The sequence below is a fragment of the Poromitra crassiceps genome, assembly GCF_964638095.1.
Source record: "Poromitra crassiceps genome assembly, chromosome: 5".
NCBI lineage: Eukaryota > Metazoa > Chordata > Actinopteri > Beryciformes > Melamphaidae > Poromitra > Poromitra crassiceps.
In genome coordinates, this window is record NC_139642.1 from 48,114,123 (window position 1) to 48,131,912 (window position 17,790).

The 17,790-nt window shown below is 45.4% G+C and overlaps 2 protein-coding genes across 2 annotated transcripts in view; one reads left to right on the forward strand and one right to left on the reverse strand.

Moving 5' to 3' along the window:
• Positions 1 to 10,572, forward strand: part of dhx36 (DEAH (Asp-Glu-Ala-His) box polypeptide 36) — a 41,338-nt gene extending 30,766 nt beyond the window's left edge. The window contains exons 17-25 of the mRNA XM_083637453.1: positions 180 to 278; positions 523 to 696; positions 893 to 979; positions 1,085 to 1,168; positions 1,323 to 1,422; positions 1,564 to 1,654; positions 2,574 to 2,694; positions 8,487 to 8,639; positions 9,746 to 10,572. Of these exons, the coding sequence (XP_083493579.1) occupies positions 180 to 278; positions 523 to 696; positions 893 to 979; positions 1,085 to 1,168; positions 1,323 to 1,422; positions 1,564 to 1,654; positions 2,574 to 2,694; positions 8,487 to 8,639; positions 9,746 to 9,988 (1,152 nt within the window). The 3' untranslated portion in view covers positions 9,989 to 10,572. The remainder of the gene's footprint in view (positions 1 to 179; positions 279 to 522; positions 697 to 892; positions 980 to 1,084; positions 1,169 to 1,322; positions 1,423 to 1,563; positions 1,655 to 2,573; positions 2,695 to 8,486; positions 8,640 to 9,745) is intronic.
• An 806-nt stretch (positions 10,573 to 11,378) lies between these two features.
• Positions 11,379 to 17,790, reverse strand: part of LOC310776932 (rho guanine nucleotide exchange factor 26-like) — a 39,212-nt gene continuing 32,800 nt past the window's right edge. Inside the window, exons 13-15 of the mRNA XM_083637146.1 lie at positions 14,419 to 14,489; positions 14,058 to 14,162; positions 11,379 to 13,475 (exon numbers count right to left, since the gene is read on the reverse strand). Of these exons, the coding sequence (XP_083493272.1) occupies positions 13,333 to 13,475; positions 14,058 to 14,162; positions 14,419 to 14,489 (319 nt within the window). The 3' untranslated portion in view covers positions 11,379 to 13,332. The remainder of the gene's footprint in view (positions 13,476 to 14,057; positions 14,163 to 14,418; positions 14,490 to 17,790) is intronic.

The window sequence follows — 17,790 nt, forward strand, 5'->3', positions numbered from 1 at the left end:
CATTGCAGTAGATACACATGCTGTATTACCTCTGTATACTGTATAGCACAATCTGTGTGCTACATGCATCACCCACAATTTCATGTAAGCAAGAAACGACAAGCACTTAGAGAATGAATTTAAACATGATTATATATTGTTGCTGATGACTGTCTAATCATGTATTGTGTTGTGTCCAGATATTGAAGCTGGGGGCTGTAGCTGCATTCCTGAGGAAAGCCCTGGACCCTCCTACTGAAAAGGCTGTCAATCTGGCCATCAAGCACCTCGTAGACCTGGTGAGGAGAACAAATACGAGATACCTTTCATGCTCTTTAATGATCCTCCTTGCAACTTAAAATGACATAGAAACTCTTAACTTTGACCTGGTTGCACCCAAGAAGTTCTGCACATAGTGCAAGAGATAAGAAGATAAAACATGAGAATTAGTTCATGATAACAACTAGCTACGAACACTTGTTAGTTGACGACTACTAATATGCAGATTTTCTATTGGTTTTGTGATGATTTTTAATGTGTTAGAACGCCCTGGACCAATCGGAGAATCTGACACCGCTGGGCTTCCACCTGGCCCGTCTGCCCGTGGAGCCTCACATCGGCAAACTCATCCTTTTTGGAGCTCTGCTGGGCTGCCTGGACCCTGTGCTCATCATCGCTGCTTCACTCAGCTTCAAAGACCCTTTCTTCATACCTCTGGTGAGGGCACAGACATCACACACACCAAAGCTATATATGCACACGCACACTTCATCATATTGTTGCACGCAATCAGGGCTTTTTGCTATTTTCCTAATTATGTACATAAAAAAGGTTCTATCCTTTGTCATCGGCCCTGAGCAATACAAAGTAGGCTATCAAGAAATTTACTTTAATATATCTGTTCTCCTCTCAGGGCAAAGAGAAGATGGCGGACATGAGGAGAAAGACCCTGTCCAGAAACTCCAAGAGTGACCACCTCACTATTGTCAATGCCTTCCAGGTAAAAGCAACCCGCTCGTTTGTTGGATTTTCCCACGTCTCTGATAGTAAGTCTGCCATATGAATTGATCCTGTCTGAATTGACCGGCGTGCGCTGATTGTTCAGGGCTGGGAGGACGCAAAACGCCATGGCGGCAGGTGTGAGAGGGAGTTCTGCTGGGACAACTTCCTGTCTGCCAATACACTCCAGGTGAGTCCGGGACACAACATGTAAAGCTTCCCTTCTTGCAAGTATCTGATCAAGGGTGACCATGAGCCCTGCACTGAAACACTTCATTAGCTTCATTAGCGGTTGATGAACATGCAGCCTTTTGAGAATTCATTTGTCCTTGCTTGATTTGCAGATGCTGCACAATATGAAGGGCCAGTTTACTGAGCACCTGATGCGGACGGGTTTTGTCAGCAGCACGGACCCCAAAGACCCCAAGTCCAACATCAACTCAGGTAGATAAGACAAGCTGTCTGGGTGGGGTCCAGCTGTCTGACAATGGTTTGGATGAACTGTCACACAGGGGATGATGTGTGACTTGTGTATGTAACAATCCTTCACCCCCCCCCCCCCCAAACTGTCTCTTCATCCTTCAGAAAATGAGAAGTTGATCAAGGCAGTGATTGTAGCTGGTCTGTACCCTAAGGTGGCCATGATCAGACCGTCTCACAGCAAGAAGCGGCCTGGGTGAGTCTGCCAGCTGAAGGGGTGTGTGTGGGTGTGTGTGGGTGTGGGTGTGGGGCAGATAGATAGGAAGGGGCCGCACACCACTAGACGGAGAAGTGCAGAATTATTCTTTTGATCTCTAGACAGAAAAAACACCTTCCACAGAGCGATAACCCATATAGTGCTACAGGTTCAGTAACTGTGACAGTTACCTCAGGCTGTGCAGAGGCCGGGTTAGGAAAATTGGCAAAAACGGAAACGCTTTTGCAGCTGAAGATTGATGCTGCAGAACTAGCCTTAGGCAGCTGTCTGCAAAAGATTTAAAACGCACACGCACACCCACGCACGCACGCACGCACGCGCACACACACACACACACACACACACGCGCGCGCACACACACACACACACACACACACACAGGACCTGTCACTTTTTTTCTTTTTTCTTTTTTCTTTTCTTTTATATTTTGACTGATTTTCTCTGCATAAGTCATTTTCAACCGTTACGATGCTAAGCCAGTTAGTTTTGTGTTTTCGGCCATGCGCACCACAGCCCGGCTGTATTTAATGATGATGTATTTATTTCGATGAAGCACTTTTGTGTTGCTTTTAAATCAGACCACTGTCTGATGCAAGCAGCTTGTTCCCTGCAGTCAGCCAGTGGGTTTTTATAAGCGAGGAGTTTGGAACGCACTGATGCTTTCATGAAAGTGATGCTGCCTGATGAGGCTGCATCACAATGTGTTGTGATTGGAACCTGCCTCGGAGCAATGGCAGGAGGCGCTCGATAGGCTATTTCTGGAACTGCAGAATACATTTTAACAAACTTATTATGATTTCTCACTCAATTTTTGGCTGAAAGCGACAACACGCGCCTGCACAAACGCGAGCACACACACACACACACACACACACACTGACGACATTTTCTTTTGCAGCGCTAAGGTGTACACCCAGTCCGATGGGAAGGTGTGTATACATCCCAAATCTGTCAACGTGGAGGAGGCCGAGTTCAACTACAACTGGCTCGTCTACCACCTCAAGATGAGGACTAGCAGTGTAAGTGGTCAAAATGGCAACACACACACACACACGATGGCGGCTAAACAAGGTTCCATGCCGTTATTCAACATTGTTGCATAAACGGTATGCATTTCCATTAGGGATGCACCGATTGCCATTTTCTTGGCCGATTCCGATTTCCGATTTTTGAATACCGGTAGTCTGACTTGCCGATACTGATTTTTGCCGATTCCGATTTTTTTTTCTAAAAACAACAATTGACAGCTTACACAAACGTTTTTGTAACTTTGTTTAAAAATTAAGATTCATAGAACAATTCTTACATCTAATGGGGATCCAAATAAACAAATAAACAATTCTTATCATTTGCATGAAGTAGGACCTTCTCACTCAAACACATCTCAAAATAAAAGTGTTCCAGGTTAGGCTACTGGACAGAGCTTTTTTGTGCAAATACAATGAATACAAAAATTAAATTAAATCCAATAGCCTATATCCCACAGCTATCATGCATTTACTTTTCCAAAAGAAAACAGGTGCAACAGAACATCAAAATGATCCATGGACAAGGAGTTTATAGACTGGCTCCAGACCAGTCCTCTTGAGTAGAGGGGAAATGAGTTTATGAGTTACAGTAACGATCTTCAGTCTGAATATCAGGCGGAGTTTACACACAGTCCGAAGTTTGGTATGCGTATTTTTATCTGCCATCCGAAAAAATATCGTCACGCACAGAAAACGTTGCACACTTGTGAGTCCGATGCATTTTTATTATTATGTCCGTCGTTCTCATGTCGTTCTATTTGCAATACGAAACAAATAGTCTCTCCTGTATCCACGTCACGTTACAACATGACAGGCTGAGGCAGCAGCGCAGATGTGGAATGGAAAAGCAGGTCAGGGAATGGTTATACTGGACACACTCGCCAAGCCGGCTGTGCGCGGTGGCGGGTTGCTGGAGCACCGCTTCCCGGGGAGAGAGAGCAGAGAGAGGGGGGCCAGTGAGGTGAAGCGAGCCGCTCTGACTGGACTCCAGCCGAGCGGGACACGGCCGCACCTCTGTCTCCACGGCTTATTTTCGACTTGCATGTGTGACAAACTGCGAGCTTTGTCTACGGTACTTCACTGACGGTGAAAAAAATCCACAACGAGGAAGGTATGCTGGCGTGTGTGGTGTGGTGGCTGGGTGCCTGTCTCGGTGCTTTGGGGTGCGCGCACGTCATGTGAAAATCGGCTCACAGAATCGGCTATTTAGAGTGACCGGAACAGATCACCGATCGAGGCCGATCACGTGAAAATCGGCCATTTCCGGTCACGTGCCGATCGATCGGTGCATCCCTAATTTCCATGCTTAGGTGTGCTACAGTAACAAGGGCAACATTTTCATAGAGACAAGGGGGGACATGTCCCCCCCTTCTTTTCAAAATCCAGATTTTATCCCCGACTTTTTCACTGCAAAAATCGTGGACGTGGATCGAAATGACTGTATTTCAGAGGCTGTAGCAGGCTCATTTTTAAACCTAGAGTTACGAGAATACTATCATATGAAACTAGAAGACCTAAGGCATCCATTGGTACCAATCATGTCATGCTAGCTTCTCAGCAAGGGGGGTAAATAATGCTCCAAATTTAGGCAACATTTTGGCAAGGGAAAAATGGGCACGGCCCTTTTCAAAGGGGGCCCTTGACCTCTCACTTCAACATAATATCTGAATGTGTTCTATGGGTACCCACGAGTCTCCCCTTTACAGACAGCCCCACTGTATGCTAATCTCATGCAAAAACATAACAAATAAAAAAGCTGTTTTTGCATGTGTTATTTCCGCCTAATCTATTTGAATATTTCTGCATACTGGAGACCCTAAATAGTCTTGTAATTGCATAAATTGGGTATAACTGTAAAGCGGAGACTCTTGTGGATTCAAGGAGCCCAATTGTATTCATGTGTGATGATGTTAGTCACCTTAGTAGCCATTTAATTGTAGTGAGACCATTTTTCGAAACTTGACCTCACTGTATAAGAAGAGCTATTGTGACCTCTAGGCATTCAGGGGATCTATGGCTTTCCTAGGTATATTGACAATAAGGGGGTTTCTGAGCAATTTCCACAACAGAATTGCTCACCAATTTCAGGGGAATGCAATTCTTTGATGCCAAATCACATCATGGATTTTTCTAACTTAAAGGAGGACTTACCCCCTAGATATGTATTAGAACAGTGATTTGAAAATACCTATGGAAAAAACCAAGAAATGACATATACTCTTGTCTATACTAGACTCTTTGGCTGTGTTCAAGTCAAGATTTTTTTTCGGAAATCGACACCATTACAGTTTGCCTACTGCCTCAAAAATAATTTATTTGAGAGGGGCAATATCTTTATAAATATCAACAACTAGCCAACGCTGGTGGCCTGTTTGGAAAGAGCTTTGCTCAAAATGGTTGAAAGTTATATCAATTTGGTAATTCAGTGGCGAAGTAGAAATTTAATTATTTTTCTGCATGTATCTCTATGGCAGTGTGTCAAACTACGTTACGAGAGCAAAGTGACGTGGGCTCGTTACAGCAGCACACCGCACAATACGACAAACCCCCCGTTCTGGGGTAACACAATGCGAGATTTCTCTACGTCATTCCCTCGTCCAAGTTGCCATATAGTCCCTTTTTCATTTTAGTTTGGGGGCTTTTCGTGATTCTTGTTAAAAGTTGTGCAAAAGTTTTCCTCTCAGCGCAGTGCAGGCTGCGCCTCCTCCCTCCTGCCAGACCCCGGCTGGCGAAACAGCCTGCTGCATGCATGGGGCGCTCTGTAACCTCACGGAGCAACAAACAAACACAGACAGAAATAGCTGGTGTGCGATTTTTCTGCTCAATACAGTCTGAGATTGGGTACAGGATTGAGGGAATCCCGCATCTGTTTGCGAAGGTGCGACTGGACAGGACGCTTTTCACAGACGGGCACAGTAGTCGGAGCGAGGCGAGTGTCTCTCAGGGCTACTCAGGGCACAGCTGCAGATATATCTCCTCCTCCTCCTCCGCGCATTCAGTCTGTCCAAAATCAATACCGATATAATCTCAGTAGGAGGGATGCAGGGAAATATATGATAGTAGCCGATGTGTTTAGAGAAGCTTTGTCACGTCGTAGTATAGCGTTATATTTTACATGTGCGCTAAACTGCGACGATATTTGTTTGCGGAAATATCAGACTGCTCTCTCTGCTCTCAGAGCACAGAGAGCCCAGCTGCTGCTGCGCGCGCACCCGGAGCTTGGGGCTCGTCCATGAAGTTTACAGTACGACTCTCTCCCGCCTGCCTGGGCTGGAGACAGTGCTTGCAACTCGGACTGATAATATAAACATCATCATTCGAGCTTATCCAGGTAAGATATTAATAAAGTAATGACACATTCAGCGGGAAACTAACTATAATTAAGACATGTGCCAACTTTGACGACGTTTGGTTCAGTATTTTAAGAGCAAACTTCAATAGGAATAGGCTTGGAGTTCTGAGGAGCCGAAAGGGTGGGGGTAGGGGAGTAATTATCTTGAAATCCCATAGTCTTTGGGGGCACTGTGACGTCAGTGTGCCCCTAATCTCCCATTCATTTGAGGAAAAAAAAAAAAGCAGTGTTCGACCTTTAGAGGGCGCTTATGCCAGATATGCTGCTGAAAAATGATACAAATGGTCAAATGGCAACAGTTTGGTGTCAAATGTGGAAATTTTGACCAGAATTCTTCACACATCACCCCCAAAGTCATATATATTGGTTAAAAGCTGAAAAAAAGTGTTTTGGAGGTAAGTTCTCCTTTAATGTATTTTGGAGGGGTTTCCCCCCCCCAATTCCTGAATGGTCAAAAGTGAATAAGTATCCCCGCAATTCCCCCCACCCCCCATCCCCCCCGGGCGAGGCAGGTCAGGGTTATTGTGCCCCCCCCACTTCTCAAACCAAAGTTACGCCCTTGCACAGTAACATGCTTGAGTGTCAGTCTGCTTGATTTAGCGTGTCTCTCTCTGAAGGTGTGTGTGAGTGGAAAGAGGGTAAAGGTTGGCGGCGGTGCCATGCCACTTTCAGACTGAATGAATATTTGATTAAAACGCTGCCTTTCAACTCTCTTTCAAAGGCTCCTGTGCTTCAAAGCTCCCAGACACCATGTTCAGAAATAGCACTCCGAGCGCCCGGAGTGCACAGTGGACTCTTAGTAGATTGGGAGCACCGTTGTAGTGTACCGTAGCTTCGCGCTCTCATTTCAGTCAGAGTGGATTTACGAACGCACCCAATACTGGGGTGGGGGTGGGGGGCAGTCCACGCATTCTTTTTTCTTTTCTTTTTTTTGCGCTGTCCCCCTTCTCACTCCTGATTTCCCTCCCATCTATCTCTGTATTCTTTCTGTGCTGTTTGTCTGCCAATGTTTTTACCATTCTGCAGAAAAACACCTCAAGTCTTCCCAGTCATTGTCTTTGTCTGACTGTCACTTTACCGCCTTCGTCTTTATGACGAAAGGCCTTCTACTGTGTCTCAGCTTCATTACCACCACCATTATTTAATGGCATTAAATACACAGCAAGCGCACGCAAAGACGCAACATAAATGTGTTTTGTCTTGGCGTGCGCTTACCGTGTATTTCAGTGCTTCTTGGCTGTGGGATTGTGAAGGCCATTGGTTTAATTTACTGAGAGAGAGCGAAACGGGAGACGAGGGCTGTGAAAGAACGTTATCTCCTCTGACGTACTTGCACCTGGTCCGTTACATGACACATTGTTGGAGCAGAAGCAGTTGTCTGCTCTCTCCTTGCGTCTGTTTGTTTTGTCTCTTGCCCACACCTCTCCTGTCTCTCCTCTCTCCTTTCTCTCTCCATGGTTCCCCTTGAAATCCTTGAAAGTTTGTGAATGGTCAAGGGCTTGAAAGTTTTTGAAAATAGACATGGCATGGGCTATGGAAAGTGCTTTAATCTTTATATTTTGTGCAATAGAAATGAAAGTGTTTTTGATTTTTGTATTCAACGTGTACTGTAACAGCAGTTGAGAAGTGTTCACACTTGACACATTCAAGGCTCTCTCTCTGGTTACCTGTGAGCTTCTGTAAAGCCTGCTAGTTCTCATTCTAAAAATCCTCAGTGATGTAACAGTAATGAACCTTGATCTGTCTCTCAAACGATGCCGTGTTTGGTCCTTGCATTTGAGGGAATTGGGCCTGGAAAGTCCTTGAATTTGATGTTTAAGGAGGTGTGGGAACCCCGTCTCTGTCTAGCTCGTTTCCATCACTCAATCCTTGTCTCGTTAGCTTTAGCTTTATTCCTTGCGTGTCTGTTGTCCCAACAAATCTGAAGTGGGGTTTGTTTGACCTCACAACCTGCTGCTCAAATAATGTTAGGCTCTGTGGCTTCTACCCTAAGTGCTAAGCGGATCTGTGTATCACATCGTATCCTATTTGTTTTTCTACAATATTGCAAATTTTCAATTATTTGTGATAAAATGTCTTTTGTTTCTTTCATTGTTCACATGCATTGTAAAAAAAAAAAAAAAAAACATGCTATTTGTTTGTGATGGAAGATGGGTGGAAGAGAAAAATAGTAAGCCATCGTCAAAAAGAGAGTGTAACACGAAAGTGAGATTCACAAACGGGGCAAGATGAGATTTCTTCTCGACACCTGAAGCACATTGTGAAACTCACACAGCCTCTCTCTCTCCTCTAATGGGACACTTTCAACCCACACTGCAAAGTAGCTGTCAGGCATGGTGTGTCGTGTGCTGAGTGTGTGTGAATACAGTGTGTTGTCAGATCTTGCCGTCGTGGCGTGTTTAGTTAGCAGCATCTTTCTGCGTGTCCACAGATCTTCCTGTATGACTGCACTGAAGTGTCGCCGTTCTCCCTGCTGTTCTTTGGGGGCGACATCACCATCCAGAAAGACGGGGACCAGGAGACCATCGCGGTCGACGAGTGGATTGTTTTCAGATCCCCGGCACGCATCGCTCAGCTTGTCAAGGTAGGCGAGGATGCACGCCAGAGATGCTATTTGCGAGTCCTGGTCAAGTCCCAAGTCTATGAGCTAGAGTCCAAGTCAAGTCTCAAGTCTATGAGCTAGAGTCCAAGTCAAGTCTCAAGTCTTTTAGGAGCAAGCCCAAGTCAAGGCTCTTATGGATGAGCATTCGATCATCTGCTGGATGCCATCCAATCTGCTTAGAACACGGCGGGTCGTCGTACAAGCGCTACTTGCTTTTTGCGCTTGCGGGCCGGTTTGTGCCCCGTAACGCGTGTCTTATGTTATCTTCCGTGCGTCTTATGCCATTGCCCACCTCACGCAATTGTCAATTTGCACCCCGGGCACGATATCATCCAGTTTTGCGCCAGGTCTGTGTGCTTATGTGGGCATGCCCCATGCCAAACCGGGTGTTCCCACGCAAAATGCTTGCGTTATGTTATCGTCCGTATGCAACTCTTTGCGCTGAAAAGCACCTCTTTTTTTAATTCAAAGCATATACTGTATTATCCTCACTCCATCTGTTAGCATACAGTATCAGCATTGATTAGTTGACCTTATTAGTAGACATTTCTTTACAGCATTGATTAGTTGACCTTATTAGTAGACATTTCCTTAAGGTTAATTAACAAAAGAAAAAGAAGATTGTTCACAAGGCCCAAATCCTAGAGCCCGAGTCCATTCTCAAGTCTTTTGAGGACGAGTCTCAAGTCACTGTGTGTGAGACTTAAGTGCAACTCGAGTCCAAGTCACAAGTCTAAGTCCCCATCTCTGATGCACACACATACTGGAACAGTTTTCATTAAAATGGGTGAAATAATTTTTTTGTCATTATTGTTGGTAGGGCTGGGCGATAATTCAATGTTATCGTATCGTCTTTCAATGGAATCATATCATCATGACATGATGATTTGGGGATATCGTGAGAAATTGATGATAAGAAGCAAATTTGTATTTAAAAACATGTTTGACAACCACACCTAACATTATCCTTCGGTTCAAGCATTCAGCCTCTCGAAGGATCTTCGAGCATTCATTTGATTATTAACATCATTTTGTAGGGCTTTTGCTTTACAAAAAGTCCTAATTTCCCTCTGCTGCCCTCTCCACAGAGACTGAAAAAACAGTTGGATTCCCTGCTGGAGGACAAGATCCGTCACCCTGCTCCTGTGGACTGGGACAACCGTCAGTCCAAAGACTGTGCTGTCATCACAGCCATTGTAGACCTCATCACCACCCAGGAGAAGCCAACAGGCAGTGCTAACCCTGCGAGCTATGGCAGAAAATGGGCCTCAGCCCCTAGAGGTCAACACATGTACTTCAATGAGGATGATGACGACGACGATGACGATTAGAAGTGCCTCTGAGACTTTTTCTTCAAAGCAGAGGGTGTTGGCCAGCTGCCCGTTTCCTTCTGCGGAATAGCTCTATTTTGTTGGCTATAAAGAGAAGAGAATGTGAGATGTTTAAGGTCAAATGACTGCATTCATACAGTAGATAAGAAAGACAGTTTGTTTGCCTATTTGGTTGGGGTGTAACAATACGCATAATTTGTACCGAACCGTTTAGGTACAAGGCTTTAGGTTCACTACTACTAACCAAACGAATCTTTCTCTAGTGAACAGTGCAAGTCTTCTACAAGGATATAATGGTAAAATAAAATAAAAAGACAAAAGGTGTAAAAAAAAAAATGTAAATTGTTTTTTTTTTACAAGACTAAAATTAATAAAACAAATACGTAAAATAAAAAGATAAAAACTGTGTGGAAAATATACCAAACGTCACACCCCTGTGTATTGAACCAAACCATGAATTTTGTGAACCGTTAACCCCTCTGGTCTTTTTTTGCAAGGACCAATCCATGTTATAATAATAAACTCAGTAGCTGTTTTGTTGATGTTAGTGTCTACGACATTTTCTTATTTTGCATCTTTGCTTTTGTTTCTCAGCAATGTCTAGATAATGAATAAAGAACAGTTGTAACACAAAATGTCTCACTTTCATCTGCCTTACTACAGGTAGGTTGAGAACCAGGACATCAAAAACACACTGAAGATACATTGGCTGTGTTATGGGAGATTACCATCTGCTGTATAGTATGTGGAGTGGAGGAATCCGTGAAATCACGTCTTTCATTGGAATCAGAGATGGGAAGTAACTAAGTACAAATACTTTGTTACTGTACTTAAGTAGGATTTTCTGGCGGAAAAGAGTGTTAGTGATGGTGAGGTCATACTGAGCACATTTGCTGAGAAGCAGAACTCCATTGGAGTTGATGTCCCACGATGCCTTCCTTTCCTATGGAGCCCTTCCAGAGGTGTTGGTCCCGGCCAACCTTGGCATTGAAGTCTCCTAGGAGAATAATCGTATCCTCCCTGGGGATTCTTGCAAGTGTCTCATCTAAGCAGTCTAAATTGTACTTCTCCTTAAGTAAAGAATTTGCGTTCTTTTCCTATCTGATCAGAATGAACACCAAATAGCATACTCTTGGCAATCCAATGGCACATGATTGCCCATTCCTGATGCCGATATTTAAATCTGATCAATATTTATGAAGAAATGTCTGCTGGCTAAAGCATGTTATGCATAGCATAGATTTGATTAAAACCTACTTCATGTCCACGTGGCTAATTTCACATTCCAAATTTGATTGGAGGAATAAAAGTAGAGTAATTTTCTTGTTCTTTATGGCAGTGGTCCACAGAGAGGAATTGTCAAATTAATCAGCCAGAATACACAACAGCCCACAAGTAATCAGATTTTTATTAAAGAGCCTAATATGGCTGATGAAAATATCTAGGTCAAATAAACATTTTCATATAAACAATTTCTGCAATATAAATCTGTATTTATAGGGTTACATACAAATTACCATACACGTTTGGTACATATTTACATGGGTGATTTACAATGGTTACAAGCAGAGGACATATGGTAGAAATAGAAAGATTAATAACTATTTAGATGTGTGGTATGGTATCACAGATTAAAAAAAAATCCCCTGAGCTCAAATGCAAAGCATGCGGGGTCACTGCACTCTCTACTGTACATCACGTCTAGCTCCCTGTAGCCGAACACTTCTGCTTGTCATTTGTGCCAGGGCCAGAGCAGTGCAGGTTTGATAGATGGTGTTATCAACACACTCTGACCGAGCAATTCATTTACTTTAGCTGGGCAATGGCAACGCTCAAAAGATGACTCACTGGGCTGGGCTGCTCACCTCATCCGGTTTTGCCATCAACAAACACAAACATTAATTTCTGCTCATCTCTGTAACATCACAGATATAAATCTTAAAGATATTTATTTGGCTGGCATCAAGGGTGCATACTGTTATCCCAGACAATCCTAATCACCGAGCGAGTGGATGGAGAAGATAACGATCTGTATGACACACATGCAAAGTCTGATTCATGAAGGTGACATTACATTATCATGACAAACAAATTAATTCCTTTTCATTTGTAGTCCAAAATACATCACATTCAATTCTGTTGTCAATATCATCCTAACGGTAGCTTCACTAGTTCCAGGTGTGCCATCAGTTACAGATGTTATACAGAAATCTTTTCAAGAGCATCTGCACTAGCCAACATTCAGAATCTGCATCTTCATAGTTACACGGTTACTGGCACACATCCTAAACACGTCTTAAGCCTCAAACAGAGCGGATAAGTCATCTTCACACTCTTCTATTTGGTCTGATTATCTCCTCTCATGGAACTGTAGTGTTGTGATTACATTGGACTCACTTCACTCCGAAAACATGTTTGAGAAAAATGACAAAATATACACATTTCACACAAATAGCTCTTAGTGGAGAGAGGAAAGCAATCACTTTGTGAGTGGGTGACAAAGTAAGAGTGATTTTGACAGATCCCACTGTCAAGCCGTCCCTCCCACACAGGACTAATATAAGTGCTTTCTCACTGGGAACGATTTGTTCCGTTCCGCACTCAGAAACGGAACAGAGTGCACTTGCGTCATCAACTACGCCTGGAGTGTATCCTCGCCCGTGTGTTGTCTATGTGGTTTGGAACGGTTGCCGTTCACATTCGCAAGTGTTCCGTTCCCGGGCATGCCAAAGCATTCCCCAGACCACCTTTTTAAGTGGATCCTGTCACGGCTCCCCGTTGCGCGGCCCGGGCGCGGAATGCAACAAAAGGTTCATACTCATCAAACGTTCCGAAACTGGGGTCAATTTGGGGATAAGTGTGCTCGGGAACGGTACAATGGGACCAGTGAGAAAGCACCCTTTATGGAGGCCAGATCTCTTGTTCATCCCCTGCCTTGGCTTGGAAGCAGAGGTTGAAGAGGATCGTGATAGAAAGCCTGATATTTAGTGAACTGAAAGCCACAGGTCAAATCACGGCTTGACCTGCTATTTCACCTCAGCAATATCCCAGCCAAAGTCCAGCCAGCACACCACCTAGTCCCATCTCACTGCTGGACAACTCCTTCATTCATTCTTCATTGGTCCCTGAAGGCAGGTCACTGATGTTATTAAAAGGGTGTCAAGGGGGAAAGGGAGCTCGTTAGTTGGGGTTCGTCGCTCAAAACGCAGGCCACTGGTGGGTCGAGGGGGTCACCAGCTCAAAACGCAGGCCACTGGTGGGTCGAGGGGGTCACCAGCGGCCGAGGAGACTCTTTGTTGTTTAACTTAACGCAGTCTGCTGGGGTATTCTCTGGCTTGTCGGGTTCACACGTTGGTCTCTACCCCCTGCAGGCGGTCCATCCTCTGCATGTTGCGCTCGATGGTGGCCTGGCACGTGATCGGCTGGGCGCACTCGGCGAGGAACCATCCTCTCTCGCCGTCACGCAGTCGCTCGCCCTCGTACCAGCCTGAGAGAGGAGAGATGACATTGCTAGATTGTTTTATTGTTTCTTAAAGCGTGCTATGCTTGTTTTATAAAAGTTGTCAGGGCTGAGGGGTTGCGGGTAGGTTTGGTTCGGCGGTAGGTTAGGCTATAATAGCTAGATTATTTTCTTTTCTTTCTTCCCATGCTTGTTAATTTGTAATTCTGTTTGTAGATTGTGTTTAGATCTAGCTTGACACATTCTCTGTAAAGTCCTTCGAGACATGCGTGTGAATTAGGGCTATAAATAAACTTGACTTGACTTCACTCACACAATGTTGAAAGACGGAGTGATGTGTTGTGTTCCCTGGTGAACAGAACGGCACTGAGCATCAAAAACAGAGAGAGAGCGTAATGTCTCTCTGATGCTCAGTGCTGTCTGTTCTTCTCATCCCCCTAACACATGAAAGTCGGTTTCCATGGACACCGAAAGAGATAGGACCTTTGGCTCGGTGCTTGCGTGTGTAATACCGCATCTTCAAACAGGTACCCGGTCAGTACCTTAACAACTGAACGACAAGTAGACGCCCATCTTCTACAGTCTGTGAGAGCAGAGCTAACAACATACCATCTTCAACAGTCTGTGAGAGCAGCACCACATCGGCCACCTGCAAGGACAGCTCGTCTGGCTGCTTGGCTGTGTAAGTCCTGGTCACCTCCACCTGCATGGCATCTAGAACAACACACACACGCACGCACGCACACACACACACACACACACACACACACAAATGAAATAAATTCAAATAATGTTTGCATTGGCCCTATTTCAATATGTTGAATTAACTTTTTGGCCAGTAAAATAGATCTTGAGAGAAAACAGTTGCATCAAACCACCACAAGGTGGTGCAATAAGCTAAAAGTGTGTGTGTGTGTGTGTGCGTGCGTGCGTGCGTGCATGTGAGAGAGAGAGAGAAAGAGAGACTTACTGGTTCTGTCCTGGTTCTTCTTATCTTTGATGTTCTGGCCCAAGGCACTGATCCATCGAGCACGCTCGTTCCTACAATAAACAAGCAGCACAGCAACATTTTCTATCATTGACGGCTCTGTGCAGCTGAGAGCCTTTGACTTGACACAACTCCCACCCCCATGTGTCCTCATGACTCCTTCATTTATTCACCTATACTTTTTCCTCTTATCTTCCGTTTGGACGAGTCTAATTCTATTGATTTGGTTTAACAGCCATGGCAAATGCCAAGTCACGGCTGTTTTTGTGAACACAGAAAACCACAGGGCATTCACAGTCGAAGAGGAAACAACAACAACAAATAAAACACAGGCTTGCATGCGCTCTAGGGGCAACAGTTGATGATCTACCCAGACGACGGGCTCATTTTTGTGGCCTTGCAAGTTTTCCCTTCCCTCCCTCCCTCCTGCCTGTCCCGTCCACGAGAGAACAGAAGAACAGAGGCGTGTTCTCACTCACAGAGAACTGAGCAGAACGGGGACAAAGGCTGATTCTCACGAGGGGACGGACCTGCTTTTGCTTTCTGTGTGTGTGTGTGTGTGTGTGTGTGTGTGTGTGTGCGTGCACTATGCATGCATGGCAGACAGAAAGAGTGGGTGGAGACACACGGGTCGGATTCCACGAAACTCTAGCTCTCATTTCACCTGTTCACAGCTCACAGAGAGAGAGAGAGAGAGAGAGACTATGATTTAGAAAGAACAGGAGAGAGAGAGAGAGAGAGAGAGAGAGGGGAATGCGGGCGGGAGAAGAAAGCTCTGGGAGAGAGGGGGTTACCGGCTCAGGCTTATGCCCTGGGTGACTCAGCACCATCGGCCCGCACCGGACTTCCACCGGACCCTTCAAAGAGTGAGGGGAAACTTCTCCACAAGGCCTCAAAGAGACATGTTCCATGAGTCACACCTTAATCACTGTGTCACATTGTGTCCACACATTCTCTTCTGGCCTGAATCGGGGCATATGGACTGTAAAACGCTAGCTCACGTCATCCCTCAGCAACTAATTGGTTACAATATGTCACTATAAATTATGTAACCATCAATAACCACCAAGGTAACCATCAGTGTGTTCCCACAATGCAACACTATATATAGCGTGACTTTTGGAATTGGATGATAAAAGTTTATAGTCTTGATTGATATTACAAAGGTCACCTGCCAAAGTAAAGTGGGCCAGGTGTAGTGACTCACCACAGCACATCCTTAAGTGCATTAAAGTAATGCATTTAGTAATGCTATGCTAAGGATTATGCTAAGGCTATTTTGAAGAAGAAGAAGAAGAAGAATTCATGTTTTTGTCTACTCTACCACCGACTTTGGAAGGTAGCCAACCATCATGTGGAGGTCCTATTCTATTCCAAACATTTGGCTGGGTAAAATAGTGAAGGTTACTGGTGAGTTTTGGGATACAACCACCACTGCGCTCAATATACTGTATCTCATTTACTGTCCTTCCCTGCCCTGTTTAGAGGCCCTAAACACAGTGTGGTAGCTGATACACTGAACAGTGATGTGATCAATATGACTCACTGCACACAAACTTACATGAAGCGAATGAGACTGAGGTGAACACATGAATGCACTCGTCATGTTAAACTAGGCCTGCATGGCTACTTCTCTGCATGGAATGTGCAAGTCGTCCTACATCTGAGCTTCTCGTATGTTGGGAAAGGCAGCTGTTAGTCACTGCTCTCGGCAGCTGGACACACATGGCGACAGATACATGTACACGTTCAATACACATACGTACATCGTACATACACACTGGTCATCATGACAGGCTGCATTCTCACTCTGAAACAGCTGAGATACTGTATCTTTCAATCCATTGCGTACACCACTGCTGGAACACACACACACACACACACACACACACACACACACAAACAGCCACAAGCAGGCACACACACACGTATGTGTGAGACGATTAATGCTTATCTGTGGAATGTGCAGCACATACCAAAAGGGGCTCAGGTAAAAAAAAACAGCTCTCAAACTGTGTGTGTGTGTGTGTGTGTGTGTGTGTGTGTGTGTGTGTGTGTGTGTGTGTGTGTGTGTGTGTGTGTGTGTGCGTGCGTGCGTGCGTGCATGCGTGTGCGTGCGTGCGTGTGTGTGTGTGCAAACAGCAGGTGCTCGCCGCCTTGCCCTCTCGATGAAAATGTACAGGATCAGTCTATCGATGGCCGTGAAGCTTTCTCCCTTGAACCATCATCCCAGAGAAGAGGAGAAAGCCACACATGATATCTCCACTGTCAAAGATGCCTCTGTAAAACCTCTTTCACACAGCCAGAGAAGGAGTGATGACAGCCGCTTTCTATCCCTCCCTCCCTCCCCTGCCAACTTCAAATTACTACCAGACCTCCGTTATTCATCTCGTCTCAGGGTTATCTCTCCTCCTGCTCACCCTCTCTGCTCTCTCCTCTCTGTGTGTTTGCCCTCATTCAAGTCCTTCCCGTCTTCCCACTTAACCGCAGGTCAGAGCGGTATTCCGGCACAGTTCCCACTACAGGGACAAAAACACGCCATCTCTCTGCCACGATCAGAGCAGCCAGGGACACTCCCAGGCAGGGACACCATTCCCATCATCAGCCAGTGGCTCCTTCCTAAACCAAAGCAGACACAGACTGAAACAAAGTGTGCAGAAGAAGGACACGCTGACTCCCTCTTCCGCTTATGTAACCAGTGCTGCTTTCTATTATGTCTGTGTATCTGACTGAGTTGTTTTGCTGCAGACCTCTGTGGCTGCTCTGTTCCCCTCGTAGAGAAGCGCTATTCACCGCCTCTCCACTCCGGACAGGACATGACATCGGGGTCAGGCAGAAGGCACACTCACACGCCCACGCCAAACAGAGGAGGCACACAACTGCACGAGGACACAGAGCAGACGTATCCACAGAAAAGAGGAGCGTCCGAAAACGCTGCCAGAGAGAGACTGTCTGAGACACACAGACCTCCTTGTGTCAGAGAGAGACTGTCTGAGACACACAGACCTCCTTGTGCCAGAGAGAGACTGTCTGAGACACACAGACCTCCTTGTGCCAGAGAGAGACTGTCTGAGACACACAGACCTCCTTGTGTCAGAGAGAGACTGTCTGAGACACACAGACCTCCCTGTGCCAGAGAGAGACTGTCTGAGACACACAGACCTCCTTGTGTCAGAGAGAGACTGTCTGAGACACACAGACCTGCTTGTGCCAGAGAGAGACTATCTGAGACACACAGACCTGCTTGTGTCAGAGAGAGACTGTCTGAGACACACAGACCTGCTTGTGTCAGAGAGAGACTGTCTGAGACACACAGACCTCCTTGTGCCAGAGAGAGACTGTCTGAGACACACA